The sequence below is a fragment of the Neoarius graeffei genome, chromosome 13 (assembly GCF_027579695.1).
Source record: "Neoarius graeffei isolate fNeoGra1 chromosome 13, fNeoGra1.pri, whole genome shotgun sequence".
Classification (NCBI taxonomy): Eukaryota; Metazoa; Chordata; class Actinopteri; order Siluriformes; family Ariidae; genus Neoarius; species Neoarius graeffei.
Genome location: NC_083581.1, coordinates 45,083,026 through 45,101,224, shown reverse-complemented (window position 1 = coordinate 45,101,224; position 18,199 = coordinate 45,083,026). Strand labels below are relative to the sequence as shown.

Genomic DNA, 18,199 nt, shown 5'->3' with positions numbered 1-18,199 from the left:
AGGCAGAAAAAGGAGGGACAGAAGAGGGAAAGATTATTAGGACAGGAAACAGACAGGAAGGGATAGAAATAGAGATGAGAGAATGAGAGGGACGGAATGATGCTGAGAGAGAGAGAGAGAGAGAGAGAGAGAGAGAGAGAGAGAGAGAGAGAGAGATGGGAAATGAAGACTAAAAAGGTTACAGGAGAGACGGAAAAAAATAGGGAGAGCGAGTAAGAGACAGGGAGGAATGAAAGAAGAGTGATTTTCTGATTATAAAAATAATTTTTAGCACTATTGTTTCAGTTTGCTGTATATTTTGTTATTTGTCTACAATATTTTCTACTTTATTAACTAAATAATAATAATAATAATAATAATAATAATAATAATAATAACAACAGCAGTACAGCATGCAGTGTCGCTGATGCTAATCCATGTTTTTACTGCAGTGAAATTATTACTGTGCAAACGTGAGAAGGTTTGAGATGCTTGAAGGATTTTGTTAAGTTCTGCAGTAAAACATGATGAAGATAACAAAAAAAACAGTTTGTGTCAGGTTTCTGTGGAAAAACACCTCTGTAACTATGTAGCTAAACTGCTAATGTATTTGACTAATAATAACTAATACGTTTGTTTCGAAGCATTACATGAGCACTGCTCTGAAAAGCTGGCTAGCATTATTATAACATTATTCTAAGAATATATGCTATCATGTAATTAAAACCATTCCTCAAGTTTGCTTGAAAGGTTGTTCCCATTAGGCTAGGTTTTTTTGTAACTGTTTACATAATTATTTAACATATCTTGTGTGATAACTGATTTTGTAAACGAATGAGCAAAAAGTGTTTAAAAATTAACAATTTATTGTGGTTTTAGCTTAAGTCATGATCTTGAGATAAAAATGTTACATTAGTAAAATGATAAAGTAGAAATCATCACAAACGGTGTTATTACAGTTGTGCACTTTATCTGTGATCTTTTTTCATTTCCCTCTCAAAGGACTGCATTGGGGGCATGGCTTAATTTAATGAAAAATTATCAAAGCCAATAGTTGTTCAATAATTACTGACTTTGTAATTTCATAAAACAATTTTGCAAACATAGTGCCTTCTGAAATATTTGAAGAAATAAAACAAGCAGAAGCTTTACTCAGTAAAGTGCTTCAGCCAATCAGCTGTGTGTGATTTCAACTAAAACCTCACAATTGCCTAGCAAATTGGCCCCGCCCACCAGTGCAAAACATCACTAAAACTCCAGTAAATAGTACTTGTCTTAATAAATATGATCGTACGATATTAACACAAGTGTGTGTGTGAGAGAGAGAGAGAGAGAGAGAGAGAGAGGCTGGCAGTTTCAGATGTTTATAATCTCAGTTTTGTCTCTATGTTCTCGGCTCCTGCTTCTCCACTGACATCTCTGTCACATCAAACTCTCGTATATGGAATGTGACGTCACGCCATTTCCTGAAAAACTGCTGTTTCTTCGTCACTTGGTCCTGAACAATGAAACTTTCAATCTTCACCACTGGCAAATCCTACAAACACACACTCAAATTAATTTTATAATTTTTTAGATTTCTTGGATATTGCAGAATTAAACGATTAAATATCCGACGTGTGTACTTTCATTCAGTTAAATGAAATTAAATGTCCATCCCCCATTAGCATTAAAGTTCACCTTTTTTTTTTTATAGATAAAAGGCTTTTGGCAAGAGCTGAATGAAATCTTCCACTGAAACCACCAGTTAGCTTTGAGATCATGATTTCTTGTGTTTCTCAGTTTTGCAGAGCCCATGAAATTCAGTTAGTGGCTAATGAACGTCCCATATGAGAGGATAATTGGGCTGATTTTGGGTCTGATTTGCTTCTTTCAATAAATCACAGGGGTGTTCCCGATTCAAGGCTGGTTGGAGCTGATTATCTGCCCAAATAATCCTGTAGTGTGAAGGATTTACAGGCATAATCTTAAGGTCATTGACTGGATCGGAGTCTCCCTGATTTCGAATCATAAATATCAAATCCTGTCGTGTGAAAGAAACAGCAATGGAATATTGAGCAGAAATCTACAATGGCCAATGAAAGTGAACGGACCGGGAAGCGGATGTGTAATTCTCCATGGCAGTGGAAGGTTGGAGAATGTATTAAAATGACTACATTTGTAATGATCAAAGGCTTCACTCTCCCCGCCACATGTGGTGCAAAATTATTTTTCTCTACGGAGCCCCAGAAAGGACATGGTTGGAAAAAAGATGTATGTTTTGCAGCATTACAAAATTACATATTTATTTATTTATTTAATTAATTAATTAATTAATTAATTAACAATGTCCTTTCATGGCTCTGAACTTCTCAGCCATGATCAGAGATATCTCTGCCATGACTTCATGCCCTTTTCTTCCTCATATTTTGTTTTTCAGTGCAAAATACAAATACACATACAAATGCAACCATCTGATGACACTGGTCCGCTAGTTTGTTTTGCTCTGAGGTCACATCTGATCAGGCGAGTTTCAGTGAGATCCCAATTCATCCTTGGACTTGCCACTCTGAAATCACTTTAGTATAATCACCAAGTGTGTGGTCCTGCATCTTGACTGAATCGCCTGGTGTGTGCGTTCTTATGATTAATATGTTAAAAATCAGTTAAATCTTTCATTATATCTGTGGTCCCCCACGTTTTTAAAATAAGTTAAGATGTGAAAACCCTCTAGTGTGTACCAGGCATAATGATACAGCTCAGTTAGAGTGCAATTGTAGTCAAACCAAGCCTTTTTTTTAGTAATCTAGCAACATGTCTGAGGTAAATATCGATGCTACTGATAATTCTATGTGCTCTCTTCAGTAACTGGGTCTTTATATTGTCTGTACAAAGGACATTAAAGAGTTTTACGCTAGCTTGCTGAATCATTGTTCAAGAATCAGGAAGTTAGCTGTGTCTGTTGCTAATAAAGAGATTCGGCACAAATATCTGACTGCATCACGCTGTTACAGCTCAATTCATCAAGTCAGTTGCAAGTGTAGTCATAATTGCGGTATAAATTCCTGATCATAGTGTTGTTTATTATTCTTTGAACAGATGAAAGATGAAGACAAACAAAGTGTCGATATGTGATAAAGTGAAAGCCTGTGTGTGTGTGTGTGTGTGTGTGTGTGTGTGTGTGTGTGTGTGTGTGTGTGTGTACCTGTATATTCATGTAGGAGGCAATGATGCCCCAGTCATGGTTACAATCAGAACAAAACATCTTATCCTTTTTGGTAATGTTGTTGAAGGTCTTGATTTTATCGTGTGGTTTAGTGAGACAGCGCTTGAATATGGAGTGATCCAGCACGATGTGGTGAGATTCCTGAAACATTCATTCAGTAATTCATTTAGAGTTTATGCCTCAGCACATTTTCATTTAAGTATTGTTTAATTAAATTTTTTATTCTATAATTCATTAATCGGTGTATGTATCTATTTGTCTCCCTCTTTGTTAGATATCACAGTTTAGTGTAAGAGGTCTTGGGAAACCAGTATAGGGTTTAGGGTGTATGATTTAGGGTGTAGGTGGAAAGTTTAGGGTGTATGGTGTACGGTTTAAAGTGTATTATGTAGAGTATAGGGTTTAGGGCGTAGAGTTTAGGGTTTACAATGTAGGGTTTAAGGCATAGAGTGTCGGCTGTAGAGTTTAGGGAGAACGGTGTAGAGTGTAGGGATTAGGGTATATACTAGAGGATTTAGGGTGTAGAGTGTAAGGTATAGGATGTAGAGGGGCGGGATTAGGATGTAAGGTGTAGTGATTAGGGTGTGGAGTGTAGGATATGGGGTGTAGAGGGTAGGAATAAGGGTGTAAAGTGTCATGACTAGGATGTGGAGTGTAGTGGTTAGGGTGTGGAGTGTAGGGATTAGGATGTAGAGGGTAAGGGTGTAAAGTGTCATGACTAGGGTGTGGAGTGTAGGATTTGGAGTGGACTATGGGATTTAGGGTTTAAAGACAAAGTGTTTAAGATTTAGAAGAAGAAGAAGAAGAAGAAGACATACATTACAGTAACATTCTTCACATATACCAGGGTGTATGACGATAGGGTGTAGAATTATAGTTTAGGGTGTAGGGTGTAGGATTACAGAGTTTAAGGTGTAGTATGTAGGATTATAGGGTGTATGGATTATGGTGTAGGGTGTAGGATTATAGAATTCATGATGTAGGGTGTAGGATTATAGAGTGTATGGATTATGGTGTAGGATGTATGATCATAAAGTTTAGGGTATATGGCCTAGGATTATAGAGTTTAGGGTGTAGGATTATAGAATTTCGGGTGAAGGATTATAGGGTGTATGGTTTAGGATGTAGGATTATAGTTTAGGGTGTAGGATTATAGAGTTTAAGGTGTAGGGTGTAGGGTTTTTGGGTGTATGGATTATGGTGTAGGATTATAGAGTTTAGGGTGTAGGATTATAGAGTTTAGGGTGTAGGATTATAAAGTTTAGAGTGTAGGGCACCTGTAGCACACGCAGGTCATCACTGAAACAGGCAAACTTCTTGCACCTTCCACACAGGAGCTGGTAACTGCCCTCAGTCCGAGTTTTCTCTACACTCAAGTTCATATGGGCTCTCCGGGCCACATCCTCCTTCTGGAACCGATCCACCTACACACACACACACACACACACACACACACACACACACACACACACACACACACAGAGCACGTGTGAGTATCTGATTATGGAACTGGGATCAGGTGAGACAGATGAGAGGAGTGAGATACCTTGGCACACAGGTCGTCAGGTGAGTTCTGCAGCTTTTTAATAGCCACCTCCACCAACTTCTCTCTCTCCATGTTTAGTTTCTCTTTGTCAATGCGCTCCTGTCTACTGGAGATCAGAAAACACCTGCTGCCCTGAGCTCTGCCCCGACCTGTACATACACGCATGCATGGACGGATAGACGGATGGACAGACGCACGCACACACAAACGCAAACACACACAAACACAAAAGAAACCGTGTTTTAATAAAATCCTTCAGAGCGAGTCTGCCACCTAGTGGCCACTGCGTGACAGAACATTATATATACAGTATATTCATAGCATTTTAAATGTCTAACTTCACCTCCAGCTCTGAGCCCAACTTCACCCACTGCATAATTTTGAAAAAAGCTAAACAGTAGGCAAGGGGCTGAGAGGGGGCAGGGAGGGGTATGTGGATGTGTGAGGCTCAGTGAGCTCAGTGAGTTGCTCTCAATCAGCATAAATGAGTCCAGTTTCACAAACTCCCACTCAAGGGCGTGGGCTGAGGGAGGTGGGCTGCCCACTTCTGGTTAGAAGGCATTAACTTTCTTTTTTTAATAAAAATTTTTTATCACATAGAGAAATACCAAATGATCAACTGATGAGGTTCACAGTGATTTTAACCAGTAGATGGTGTTTTGAGTGATTTTGAACCTATAAAGTCAATATTAACACCAGTATTGATGTGTTTCATCACAATACAGTTTGCAGCTCAAAAACATATTTAAGTGTACAGTAACTCTTTAATATAATCTACTATAAATATGCATAAAATAAGTGTGTGTGCCTGCATGTGCTACAGTACCTCGAACCTGCACCATCTTTACGACATTGCCAACGTACTCGTACATGAGCACCAGGTTGCACTGTGGGATATCGATACCCTCATCAGCAACGGAGGTGGCGATGAGAATCTTACTCTGGGAAGAGGACTCAGAGCTCTTAAAGGAGTCAAGCACACCCTTCTGTCCTGTCAGAGTCATACCTGCACACACACACACACACACACACACACACACACACACACACACACACACACACACACACACACACAGCATTTTAGTAGCACAACATAGTGAGGGGTGTGTGTGTGTGTGTGTGTGTGTGTGTGTGTGTACCTGAGCCTGTCAGTTGTGATCTTCTTCCTTTTCCAATCAGAACTCCAGGCTTCAGAAACCTCAGTGAATCTGTCTCCTCAATCCACTTTTTCAGAGCCTGAGAGAGAGAGAGAGAGAGAGAGAGAGAGAGAGAGAGAGAGAGAGAGAGAGAGAGAGAGAACAATTTTTCATTTTTGAGAGATATTTCAATATAGATAGACACATAGCACATAGGCAGACAGACAAGGGGCCTGAAATCAGCAAGGGCACAGAAAAGAGAGACAGACAGATAGTCAGACAGGCAGACAGAAGGATTGATGTCAGTGAGAGCACAGGTGCTGATGAATAGGCAGACAGACTGACTGACAGAGAGACAGACAGGGAGACAGACAAATGGAGTGACATCTGCCAGAGGACTGGTGCTGCTGAAGAGACAGACAGACAGAGAGGTGGACTAACATCAGCAAGGGCGCGGGTCCTGACAAACAACACCGTGCGAGTCTGATCGTTATTGCTGTATTCTTCATCCAGGATGAATTTGAGCTCCTGCAGTTTGGGATTTTGTTGTCCTTCAGTGGCTAAATTGCGCAGTTGCTCATGCTCCACTACAGAATTATATATATATATATGATTATAAATCATTAATCTAAATGCACATCAGTACAACAGTGTATGTCAGCAAACACGTAATTAATTTGTTAAAGGAATAATTCATAAAAATAGAGAATGTTCACAGTCTCCAAGATGTAGTCAATTCGAGTAACTGACTTCTATACAAGTTAATGAGCTTGCACTCGGTGGAGTCTGGGGTGGCGTTACTGATGTCCTTGATGAACAAGTCCATGTAGTCCAGTGCATCTTTAGTGCGAGCATCCTCATTAATGATCAGAGCATCATTATATTTCTAATAAACACAAAATACAAAGGTTGTGTTTAATACTGAGTTTAATGCAGCATAGTCCACTTCCCTGTCATCATCATCTCAGGGAATGTTTCATTAACTACTACTGGAAGCTAAATTCCTTTCTGTGATCGGCTACTTTTCACATTAAAGTTAACTAGTGATCTGTTTCTTGTGTCATTGAAAAGGAAAGCACACTAAACTGCATTTATATTGCAGTGTTTCTAGCATAAATATTATATTTCATAGTGTTGGGAGGATAAATATTGTATTTTTGTACTCTTTCTAGAATCAGTATTATATTTCTTAGTGTTTCTAAGTTTACAGACCTCCCAAGTAACCAAGTCAGAAATGATATTCAAGCCAGTTGACCCACAAAAACATGAAGAAACCCGCATCAGAAAAATCTGAAGCGTGAATATCACTGATCTGTCAGGATTTATCTAAGCTTGGACTGATTAACAGCTTATTAAACATAGTTAAAAAAATGTGCCTCTCCTTTGGGTGGTATTTTTCCCCTCAAGCTCGGGTCCTCTACCAGAGGCCTGGGAGTTTGAGGGTCCTGCGCAGTGTCTTAGCTGTTCCTAGAACTGTGCTTTTCTGGACAGAGACCTCAGATATTGCCACATCTATCACCACAGCCTTGTTCTCCCATTTGTCCACCACTACCATGTCCGGTGGGTTAGCCATTACCAGTTTTTCTGTCTGTATCTGGAAGTCCCACGGGATCTTAACTTGGCCATCCTCAACCACCTTCCGAGGTGTGTCCCACTATGACCTTGGGACTTTTAGTCCATACTTGGCACAGATGTTTCTGTACACTACGCCAGCCACATTGTTATGGCGTTCCATGTACACTCTTCCTGCTAGCATCTTACACTCTGTTGTTATGTGCTGGATTGTCTCGGGGGCATTTTTTGCACAGTCTGCGTCTGGGGTCCTGCCTCGTGTGGTAGACCCCAGCCTTTATCGATCTTGTGCTTAGGGCCTGTTCCTGTGCAGCTATGATTAGTGCCTCTGTGCAGTCTTTGAGTTCAGTTTTATCCAGCCACTGGTAGGATTTTTCAATATCAGTCACTTCTTCTATCTGCCGGTGGTACATCCCATGCAGTGGTTTGTCTTTCCATGATGGTTCCTCCTGCATTTCCTTCTCGGGTTTCTGCTGCCTGAGGTACTCACTAAGCACGTCATCATTCTGGCCCATCTCCCTGATGTACTCGTGGATCTTTGTTGCTTCACCTTGGATAGTGGCTCTGACGCTCACTAGTCCTCAGCCTCCTACACTCTTGTGTAGGCCTATAACAGCCTAATGTCTGTAATGGTCTAAGACTAACGTGTGATTTATCAAATGTCAAGGTCGTTTCCCTATCAAAATAAACAATGCTTTGTGCTGTCAGACGCTGAACACATGCTGTTATAAACTGTCCACAGATACATGATCCATTTGCAAGTTTTGAAATCAATATAAATGTGTCATAAAAATAAACTGAAATGCTTGGAAATTGTGTATTTCAATGCCATTAAAAAATGCCTCAGCCTCCGGTATAACTTAAGAAATGGACCAGCATTTGGAATTTAGAAACTTGGGAACTATGGGTTTAGTATTGTAATGCACAGTGTTTCTAGCAAGAAGTAAACGTGTGTGTGACCCACTCTGAGGTGTTCAGTGTAGGTGTATAGTGCTCTGCAGATTTTGCGCTCTTCCTCATGGTCAGTGAACCGTAGCAGTTTGCAACGTTTCTGTACATCCACAATCCACTGCTCATACATCTGGCTGCCATAATCACCTCTTTGTACCTGGGACAGAGTGTCTGACACACACACACACACACACACACACACACACACACACACACACACACACACACACACACTCAAGCTATTATCTAGACTGGAAATGAAATTAAAACACGCGATGGTACGAAAGCAAGATTTAACATTATCTACTGTATGTGTGTTCAACACCATCATCTGTGCTCCCACAGGCATATGTGTGTAAGTTACCAATTTTGTAGACATTTATTGCCAGCCGTTCGATTTCCTTCATGATGTTTTTGATGATGAGGATGAAGGGATCTGAGGTGCGCGGTGTGACCGGAAAAAAGTCTACACACACAAGCTATTATTTAGATTGCAAATTAAAGTAAAACACTAGCTGGTACAAAAGCAAGTATGTGTGTGTGTGTGTGAGAGAGAACAGTTACTCACCTTTCTCAGGTGTGTGCACAAATGACCTCAGCTCATTGATATTCTTGGTAACCGTGGTGATGACCCGGGCATCCAGGTTAGCACACAGCTGGCAGATGTTGTTCTCAGCCTCTGGCACATTCTTAAAACTCCCAATACCAACAGATGCAGTGAAGCCAACCACCTGAAAGAGAGAGATAGTGAGTGTGTGTGCGCACGCATGTGTGTGTGTGTGTGTGTGTGTGTGTGTGTGTGTGTGTGTGTGTGTGTGTGTGTGTGTGTGTCTGTATACGCTGACCTGAGGCAGTGTGTGTGTGGGCATGCTGTGTTTGGCGTCGATGTAGTGGCTCATGATGATGTTGTACGGGTGTTTGCCAGTGGTGTTGTGACACTCGTCCAGCAGCAGCAGTGTGAAGGTGTTTAGAGAAGCCACCTCACCACGCTGTAAAGCGTTCACCAGTATCTGAGGAGTCATCACCAGCACGTCACTGCTGGACACCAGGGTGGGAAGGTGCACGTCCTCCATTTCCCCACACACGCCTGTCACCCTGCGCGCACGGATACACACACACACATTGTTATACTGTATGTACACACTCTGTAAACAAACAATTAACACCAGATGAACACCAGAGTACTACAGGCCTTGGTAATTATAAAAGAGTGTGTGTGTGTGTGTGTGTGTGTGTGTGTGTGTGTGTGTGTGTGTGTGTGTGTGTGTGTGTGTACCTGATGTCTGGCTCCTTGCTGAAGTAATCCTTGAACAGGTTGTATTGTTGTTTATAAACCTCTACTTTGGTTGCCATGAAAACCACTTTGGCCTTCTCAGGATATTTCTTGAGGTGATCCTCACAGATCGCCACAGCAACAATAGTTTTACCACAACCTGGAAACACACACAGAATTATTACACACACATACATATTCACATACACAAACACAAATGTAGAGGTACCTGTTGGAGCACAGATGATGGTGTTGAGGCCATTGTATGCGGTTGTAGCGAGCTCTTTCTGATACTCTCTCAATTTCTTCTCTGTATGTCTCTCACACACACTGGCCATGCCCCCTGTACAGAGGTTAAAGGTCACCAGGAACCACAAGGGAGACTTTTTGTGTGTATGTGTGTGTGTGTGTGTGTGTGTGTGTGTGTATATATACCCTGAGCACCCTCGACACACTGCTCAGTCACACTCGTCTCACTGTTGCTGCTCATCAGGTTGTCACTCTCACCATCCTCTCTGTACTCAAAACACACCATTGGCATAACTATGTCATCCTCCACACAGTCCTGAACACTGTTCCCATTCTCATCTGTAAAATACACACAAAGAATTGATGTAAATAGTCTGAAGTTTATCTAGTTTTTAAAGATCACAATGTGTCATCAATAATGTTTTGAACTTTGTTGAAGTTCGCTAATGGTGGCTGTGTGTATAGTGTGTGTGTGTGTGTGTGTGTGTGTTAAAGCATGCATATAGAGCATGTGGTTATATAAATTATGTATGTATGTATATACCAGGCTCGAGCAGCTGGAGAGCGAGAGTCTGGCTGCAGTTCTCCAGTGCGAGTTTAAACACTTTAAACCAGTTTGGTTTATCGCAGTATCTCAGACTTTCCACTAACCGCTCACTCGCTGCAATACACCCCCTCTGGTTCTCCACCTGAGACACATACACACACAGGTTAACATCATGCTTTAAAACAGTATATGTTAGTGTGTTTCTATGTGTAATTTCCTGCTCTAACACACACTTGGCACTCAGTTAATGCAATACTGACACCATTGGGCTTCCTCTGCCCAGCCTGGGTCTCTGTTTGCCCAGCCTGAGACTTCAACTACACTGTACTTTGATGAAGGTTGTGTTAGTGAGACTGAAACACTATTTTGTGTGTGTGCGTATATTACTCACCGAAATGATCTCCTCACACTCTCGCTGTGTGAGACAGTCACTCATGTGTGGCAGCAGCTCTCTGGGTTTCATGTTTTTGGTGATGGACATCTCGACTTGATCCAGCAACTTCCTGGCAGGACTCAGAGCCTCCAGCTCGCTAAAATCCCAGTTCGTGATTGCCATGTGGAGACCTGTGTACTCTACACACACACACACACACACACACACACACACACACACACACACACACACACACATGCGCGTTACAGCCTACCACCTCTGAATTTAGCAACCCACTGCATATTAAACATGACTAATTATAGCAGTCGAATATCCTAACAAGTGTATCCAGAGGTAATGAATTTCTTCGAAATTTAATTTACAATTCCAAATCAGAAAACGTTAGGACAGTATGTTGAAATTGAAATTAAACCTGAAAACAATCATTTATAAATAATATTTGACCTCTATTGTACTCAAAACAATACAAAAAGAACATTATTTGATGTTTTACCTCTAACTTTTTTTCTTCAAAATAAACACTTCACTTTTGATGCTTGCAACACATTTCAAAAAAAGCTGGGATGGGAAAGCATTTACCACTTTATAATGTTGCCATTCTTTCTCACAATACTTAAAATATGTTTATGGACTGAAAACACCAAGTGATGAAGCGTTTCAGGTGTTATTTTGTCCCATTCTTCCAACAAACAGGTCTTAAGGTGTGCAACAGTATGGGGTCGTCATTGTCTTTTGTTGTTGTTGTTTCAAAATTATTTTTCTTCCATAGCCATGCTTCTGTAATGTGTAAAAAATGTGGTTTTGCACTATCTTTTTGAAATATCCCTGAAAAAGATGTCATCTTGAAGACAGCATATGTTGCTCCAAAATCTCAATGTACTTTTCTGCATTAATGTTGTCATCACAAAAGTGTTGGGCACTGACACAACCCCATACCATGACAGACCCTGGTTTTTGGAGTTGTTGCTGGTAACAGTCTGGATGATCTGGAGCACATGGTGTCCATTTCTTACAAAAAAGACTTGGAATACTGATTCATTTGTTCACGATACACATTTTCACTGTGTGATGGTCCATCCCAGATGCCTTCAAGCCCAGAGAAGTCAATGGCGCTTCTGGACACAGTTAACATAAGGCTTCCTTTTTTCACAGTAAAGTTTTAACTGGCATTTGTGGATATAACTCCATATTTTAGTGCTTGATAAAGGTTTGCCAAATTAATCCCGAGCCCATGTGGTTATATCAGCTATAGATGAACGATGGTTTTTGATTTAGTGCCATATGAGGGATCAGTGATGATGAAACTTAGGCTCATGCCCTTGCCCTTTATGCACCGAAATTCCCCCAGATTCCTTGAATCATTTAATGATGTTATGCACTACAGAGAGTGAAATGTCCAAATTTTTCTTTAAGGAACCAAGCATTTCAATAATTTTCTCATGCATATGTTGACAAACTGCAGACCTTCACCCTGTCTTTGTTTCTCAAAGACTTGGCCTTTCCTGGATACTGATTTTGTACCAAATCATGATTACAATTACTTGCTGACAACACCTGTTTCAAATCACATCATTATTTAATTGTTTTACCTCATTACTAGCCCTAAATTGCTCCCATCCCAACTTGTTTTGGAACGTGTTGCAATGAATGGATGTACATGTTAAAAAATTAAATGAAGTTGACCAGGCAAAACATGCAGTATCTTGGGTTCATACTGTCTGCAATGAAATACAGCTCAAAGTAAATTTAGAAATCACTGCTTTCTTTTTTTATTTACATTTTCCATACCATCCCAACTTTCTCTGATTTGGAGTTGTATAAACTGTAAAGTAGAGCTTCAGCCTACTCTGGTGGACTAACCCAAAACCTTTAGCGTGTCCAGGAAGGCCTGGAACCAGCCGGCCTCATCCATGGCCAACATCTTGTCCAGCATCATCTGAGCTGCCACCATCCTTGATGACCTCTCCTCCGATAAGATCTTCTCTACAGACTCTGTTTAAGTGTAATGCAGGAGTTTCACACACACACACACACACACACACACACACACACACACACACAATTTTTAAAAAGTAGTTTTATATTCAATTCATATCTTTTCAGTGAGGAAAATATCAAGCATGCTAAAAACCAAAACAAAATTTGCCTCAGAAACTTGTTTAAGGCATTTTATCGACTTTTTAAAATGTATTTAAATTTCTTATATACACTGGTGGTGTAAAACTCACTGGTCACATTGTTTTTGTATTTGCCTAAATTCAGTCTTCAGCTAGATCCCCTTACTTAGTTTTAATCAGTCAGATGTTTCATCAGGGACATTGCTGCTATTCCATTCTTTAGAAGACATTCTGACTGTAGAGACACAAAGCTTAACTTAAAATATGTTTGAAAATCGAGGTTTACTTCTATTTCTGTCATTATAAATTCAATACTGGCCACTTTACAGACAAAACGCATGTACTAGTGCATCTCAAAAAATTAGAATATTGTGAAAAAGTTCAATATTTTCCATAAGTTATTTAAGAAAGTGAAAATGTTATATAATATAGACTCATTACACATAAACTAAAATGTTTCAAGCATTTTTCTATTTTAATTTTAATCAGTATGGCATACAGTACAAAAACATTAAAAAAAAAACATCTCAAAATATTAGAATATTTCATTTCGAGTTTGAGTAAAACAGTATGAACACAGTGCATCTCTCGGTCTAGTTCAGTACACACAACCACAATCATGGGGAAGACTGCTGACTTGACTGTTGTCCAGAAGATGATCACTGATGCCCTCCACAAGGAGGGTAAGCCACAAAAGGTCATTGCTGAAAAGGGTGGCTGGAAAAGGTGCACAAGCAACAGGGATGGTCTTGAGAGGACTGTCAAGAAAAGTTGATTCAAGAACTTGGGAGAGTTCCACAAGGAGTGGACTGAGGCTGGCGTCAGTGTATCAAGACCCATCATGAACAGACATCTTCAAGAAAGGGGATACAACTTTCGCATTCCTAATATCAAGCTACTCCTGAGCCAGAGACAATGTCAGAAGTGTCTTATCTGGGCTAAGGAGAGAAAGAAATGGACTGTTGCTCAGTGGTCCAAAGTCCTCTTTTCAGATGAAAGTACATTTTGCATTTAATTTGGAAATCACGGTTCTAGAGTCTGGAGGAAGAGTGGAGAGGCACAGAATCCAAGGTGTTTGAAGCCCAGTGTGAAGTTTCCACAGTCTGTGATGATTTGGGGTGCCATGTCATCTGCTGGTGTTGGTCCACTGTATTTTATCAAGTCCAAAGTCAACACAGCCATCTACCAGGAGATTTTAGAGCACTTCATGCTTCCATCTGCTGACGAGCTTTTTGGAGATGCTGATTTCCTTTTCCAGCAGGACTTAGCACCTACCCACAGTGCTAAAACTACTACCAAATGGTTTGCTGACCATGATATTACTGTGTTTGATTGGCCAGCCAACTTGCCTGACCTGAACCCCATAGAGAATCTATGGGGTATTGTCAAGAGGAAGATGAGAAACACCCGACCCAAAAATACAGATACGCTGAAGGCCACTATCAAAGCAACCTGGGCTTCAATAACACCTCAGCAGTGCCACAGACTGATCACCTCCATGCCACACCGCATTGATACAGTAATTCATGGTAAAGGAGCCCCAACCAAGTATTGAGTGTTTAAATGAATATACTTTTCAGAAGTTGGACATTTCTGCATTGTAAATCCTTTTTTTGATTGACCTTAGGGAATATTCTAATAATTTGAGATACTGGATTTCTGATTTTCATTAGCTATAAGCCACAATCATCAAAATTAAAACAAAAAAGGCTTTAAATATTTCACTTTACATGTAATGAATATAGAATATATGAAAGTTTACCTTTTTGAATTAAATTATGAAAAAAAATGAACTTTTTCATGGTATTCAAATTTTTTGAGATGCACTAGTAATGTTGAGATGATAAAGGCTGTTCACAATTTACACAGCACATGTTTGGCCAGCAGATGTCTCCAGCGTGTACCATTTCGACACCGTTATATGTTACAATGTTTGATACGATAGGTTTTTGTTTTCAGAAGAAAAAAAAAGAAATTTCCATAAAGTTCATAACAATAGTGAATGAGTATTTTCCCACTCTAAACTTCACCACCTTAAATAAGGTATTAAGGGTGAATGCTTACAGCATGTTTTCACCTCAGTCTGGAGATATAACCTCTCCAATGGCTATACACCCAGGTGGGATCATTGGTTATTTGTTCATGTATCCTCAGTAAACACTTTGGCCAGGGTGGCAGTGGATCTGGAGCCTCCTGGGAATGCACACTGAACAGGACACAAGTCCATCAATGTGTCTTTCAATTCATGAAAAATGAGATCTCAAGTATTACATGTACCTTTAATATCATTCTACCGGTTCCTAATAAGATTTAATATGTTTCTGGTGGTTTGTTGTGGTAGTTTAATGGCATGTATTGTTCTTGATGCCTTATCTAATTTTATTCTGAAGGTAAACAGCTTTTCACAAACTGCACTGCAAAAAAATGATTTCTTGTTAAAAGAAAATATCTTTAATATGGGTGAATTTATCAAATATTTCTTATAAGAAGATTATTTGGACTCAAATATAAGATCATTTAGCTAACTTTTAGACACTTTTCCTCATTTCAAACTTGAAATTTTCTTATTCTATTGGCAGATAATCTTGCTAATTTTAAGCATTTAATTCTAGAAAGAAGCAAAATTATCTGCCAATGACAATTTAAAGCTTGCAATGAGTAAAGAATCTAAAAGTAAGCTAAATAAACTTATATTTGAGTTCTAATAATCATCTAATAAGAAATATTAGATAAATTCACCTATATTAAATATATTTTCACTTAAATCATTTTTTGCAGTGTGAAGATCCCATAGGGGTTTGGTAGCAATTAATACCATCACAAAATCTCTAATGAAAAGTATTAAGCCAATTCCCACTAGTTTTTTATTTTTTATTAGCATAGCTGAATAAAGGGCGGCACGGTGGTGTAGTGGTTAGCGCTGTCGCCTCACAGCAAGAAGGTCCTGGGTTCGAGCCCCATGGCCGGCGAGGGCCTTTCTGTGCGGAGTTTGCATGTTCTCCCCGTGTCCGCGTGGGTTTTCTCCGGGTGCTCCGGTTTCCCCCACAGTCCAAAGACATGCAGGTTAGGTTAACTGGTGACTCTAAAATTGACCGTAGGTGTGAATGTGAGTGTGAATGGTTGTCTGTGTCTATGTGTCAGCCCTGTGATGACCTGGCGACTTGTCCAGGGTGTACCCCGCCTTTTGCCCGTAGTCAGCTGGGATAGGCTCCAGCTTGCCTGCGACCCTGTAGAAGGATAAAGCGGCTAGAGATAATGAGATGAGATGAGCTGAATAAAGATCACAAAACGAATTAACCTTTCATATTTAATATGTTTCTGGTGGTTTGTTGTGGTAGTTTAATGGTGTTGTTCTTGATGCCTTATCTAATTTTATTCTGAAGGTTACAGTTTTTCACAAACTGAAGATCTCATAGGGGTTTGGTAGCATTTAATACCATCACAAAATCTCTAATGAAAAGTATTAAGCCAATTCCCACTAGTTAGTTAGTTTATTTATTTATTTATTTATTTAAGCATAGCGGAATAAAGATCGCAAAACGAATTAACCTTTCAATTACCAAACTATTCTCGTGTGTGTAGTGATCACAAAGTTAATAAATCAGCAAAACAATCATCAAAAAGCCTTAAAACACGCTCCTGTTTCTTGTTTTTATTTTAAACCGTGGGCGCCGCCATGTTGGAAACGGAATTCCCTGTAAACTCCAAGTATTTACTGAAGATGTTATGATGAGCTGGAGAGCAGGCCACGGCCTCCACAACAACCACACGCATGAGGTGATAAGGTCACGTGATAGCTACAGGTAGTTTTCTAAACACAACATAGTATTTAGCATGAAAATATTCAGTGTTGCGACTTTGTCCACACAAACAGTCATAAATATATTGTCTCGAGCTCCATTTTATATCAGGCACCGGTTAATAAACAATTTTCCAGGTATTTTAAATAAGTTTTTACTTCAGCCCACTCCTTTTCGGGCATGTAAACTCAAAACTGCCTAGTGTGTCCTTGTTTGTATTTTTGTTTTGTTTTGATATATTATTATTACCTAGTGGCTTTTCACGTGTTCTTGTTACAAATGTTTTGCTTTTCTTGTTTTCTGCTTGTTTATTCATTGTTTGTTTACATGTTCGAAATAAACTAGCATCATTTTAATTGCAAGCGTTAAATCAGCTGAAACCTGATAAGGATTACACACAGCGGTTTTATCATCAAGAAGTGTTACCTTCATCCAGGTAGGTTATCAAAAATGTCCGGATGTTAGAGGGTCGTAAGAAGTGGACTATGTAGCTGCTGTATCGCCGCAGTGACTCCTTCTCCAGCTCGGACATGATTCACTGACTGATCCTGTACTTTCACTCACACACGGATATGTGCAGGACAGAGCAGCTGAGAGAAACGAAAGTGAAACTCACAGTGTAGCGATGAAAGGAAAGCGTTTTATTGGGCCAACACTCTCAGAACAGGAAAACTGAGAGAACCTGCAAAACAAAATGGCTCCTCTTATGAAAATGAATATCGATGCCCATATAGTGTTCATAATATAATGTTTATTCTGACTGAACCCAAACACTGGAACGAGTTAAACTCCAGCCTGAAACACATGATCTATATTGATACTGAAATAGTGATGTTTAATAATCCTGACACTAGTTTGTTGAGTGAAAGAAGAAACCTTTATTCGTCACACGCACACTTCAAGCACAGTGAAATTCATCCTCTGCATTTAACCCATCTGAAGCAGTGAACATACGCACACACTCAGAGCAGTGGGAAGCCACACCAGAGCGCCCGGGGAGGAGTCAGGGGTTAGGTACCTTGCTCAAGGGCACCTCAGCCTAAGGCCACCCCACGTCAACCTAACTGCATGTCTTTGGATTGTGGGGAAAACCGGAGCACCCAGAGGAAACCCACACAGACACGGGGAGAACATGCAAACTCCACACAGAAAGGCCCTCGCCGGCCGCTGGGTTCGAACCCAGAACCTTCTTGCTGTGAGGTTGCCGTGAGGCGACCATGCTAACCACTACACCACCATGCCGCCCATTTGGTTGGTGTTGTAGGTTTGTGATTCCTGTGTGTTACAGCTCGTCGGCACTGACTGGGATCTACACCTTATCCAATTAAGGTGTACACAGACCACAATCCCTTGAAGTTCCTCGGTCGAATGTACAAGTCGAACCAAAGACTGATGCACTGGAGTTTACTGTTACAACCATTCAGTCTCCA

The 18,199-nt window shown here is 40.2% G+C and overlaps 1 protein-coding gene across 4 annotated transcripts; it reads right to left on the bottom strand.

The window, feature by feature from the left end:
• Positions 1-827: 827 nt before the first annotated feature.
• On the bottom strand, positions 828-17,365 carry rigi (RNA sensor RIG-I). 4 transcript variants are annotated; one of them, XM_060937809.1, is made up of 20 exons: positions 17,196-17,277; positions 13,081-13,204; positions 12,713-12,844; positions 10,850-11,031; positions 10,456-10,600; positions 10,098-10,250; positions 9,892-10,005; positions 9,666-9,822; positions 9,235-9,484; positions 8,958-9,120; positions 8,754-8,855; positions 8,403-8,560; positions 6,617-6,752; positions 6,308-6,453; positions 5,870-5,966; positions 5,557-5,736; positions 4,731-4,879; positions 4,462-4,608; positions 3,164-3,325; positions 828-1,516 (listed from the first exon to the last, which is right to left on the bottom strand). In XM_060937809.1, exons 3-20 carry the CDS (start codon positions 12,801-12,803, stop codon positions 1,364-1,366), a joined length of 2,685 nt encoding a protein of 894 aa, XP_060793792.1. In that variant the 5' UTR covers positions 12,804-12,844; positions 13,081-13,204; positions 17,196-17,277; the 3' UTR covers positions 828-1,363. The 4 variants fall into 4 exon arrangements, with proteins under 4 accessions (XP_060793792.1, XP_060793793.1, XP_060793791.1 ...); XM_060937810.1 differs by having other exon boundaries at positions 13,136-13,204; XM_060937808.1 differs by lacking the exon at positions 13,081-13,204 and having other exon boundaries at positions 17,196-17,365.
• Between the last annotated feature and the right edge of the window lie 834 nt (positions 17,366-18,199).

What these genes read in the sequence shown, in the direction of transcription:
- rigi (XM_060937808.1), bottom strand. Translation starts at nt 17,301, where the DNA reads ATGTCCGAGCTGGAGAAGGAGTCACTGCGGCGATACAGCAGCTACATA. An exon ending in TCTCCAGCTGCTCGAGCCTG is followed by an intron (nt 10,251 to 10,455) that starts GTATATACATAC and finishes TGTATTTTACAG; the next exon opens with ATGAGAATGGGAACAGTGTT. An exon ending in CCACACACACACTGCCTCAG is followed by an intron (nt 9,121 to 9,234) that starts GTCAGCGTATAC and finishes TCTCTCTTTCAG; the next exon opens with GTGGTTGGCTTCACTGCATC.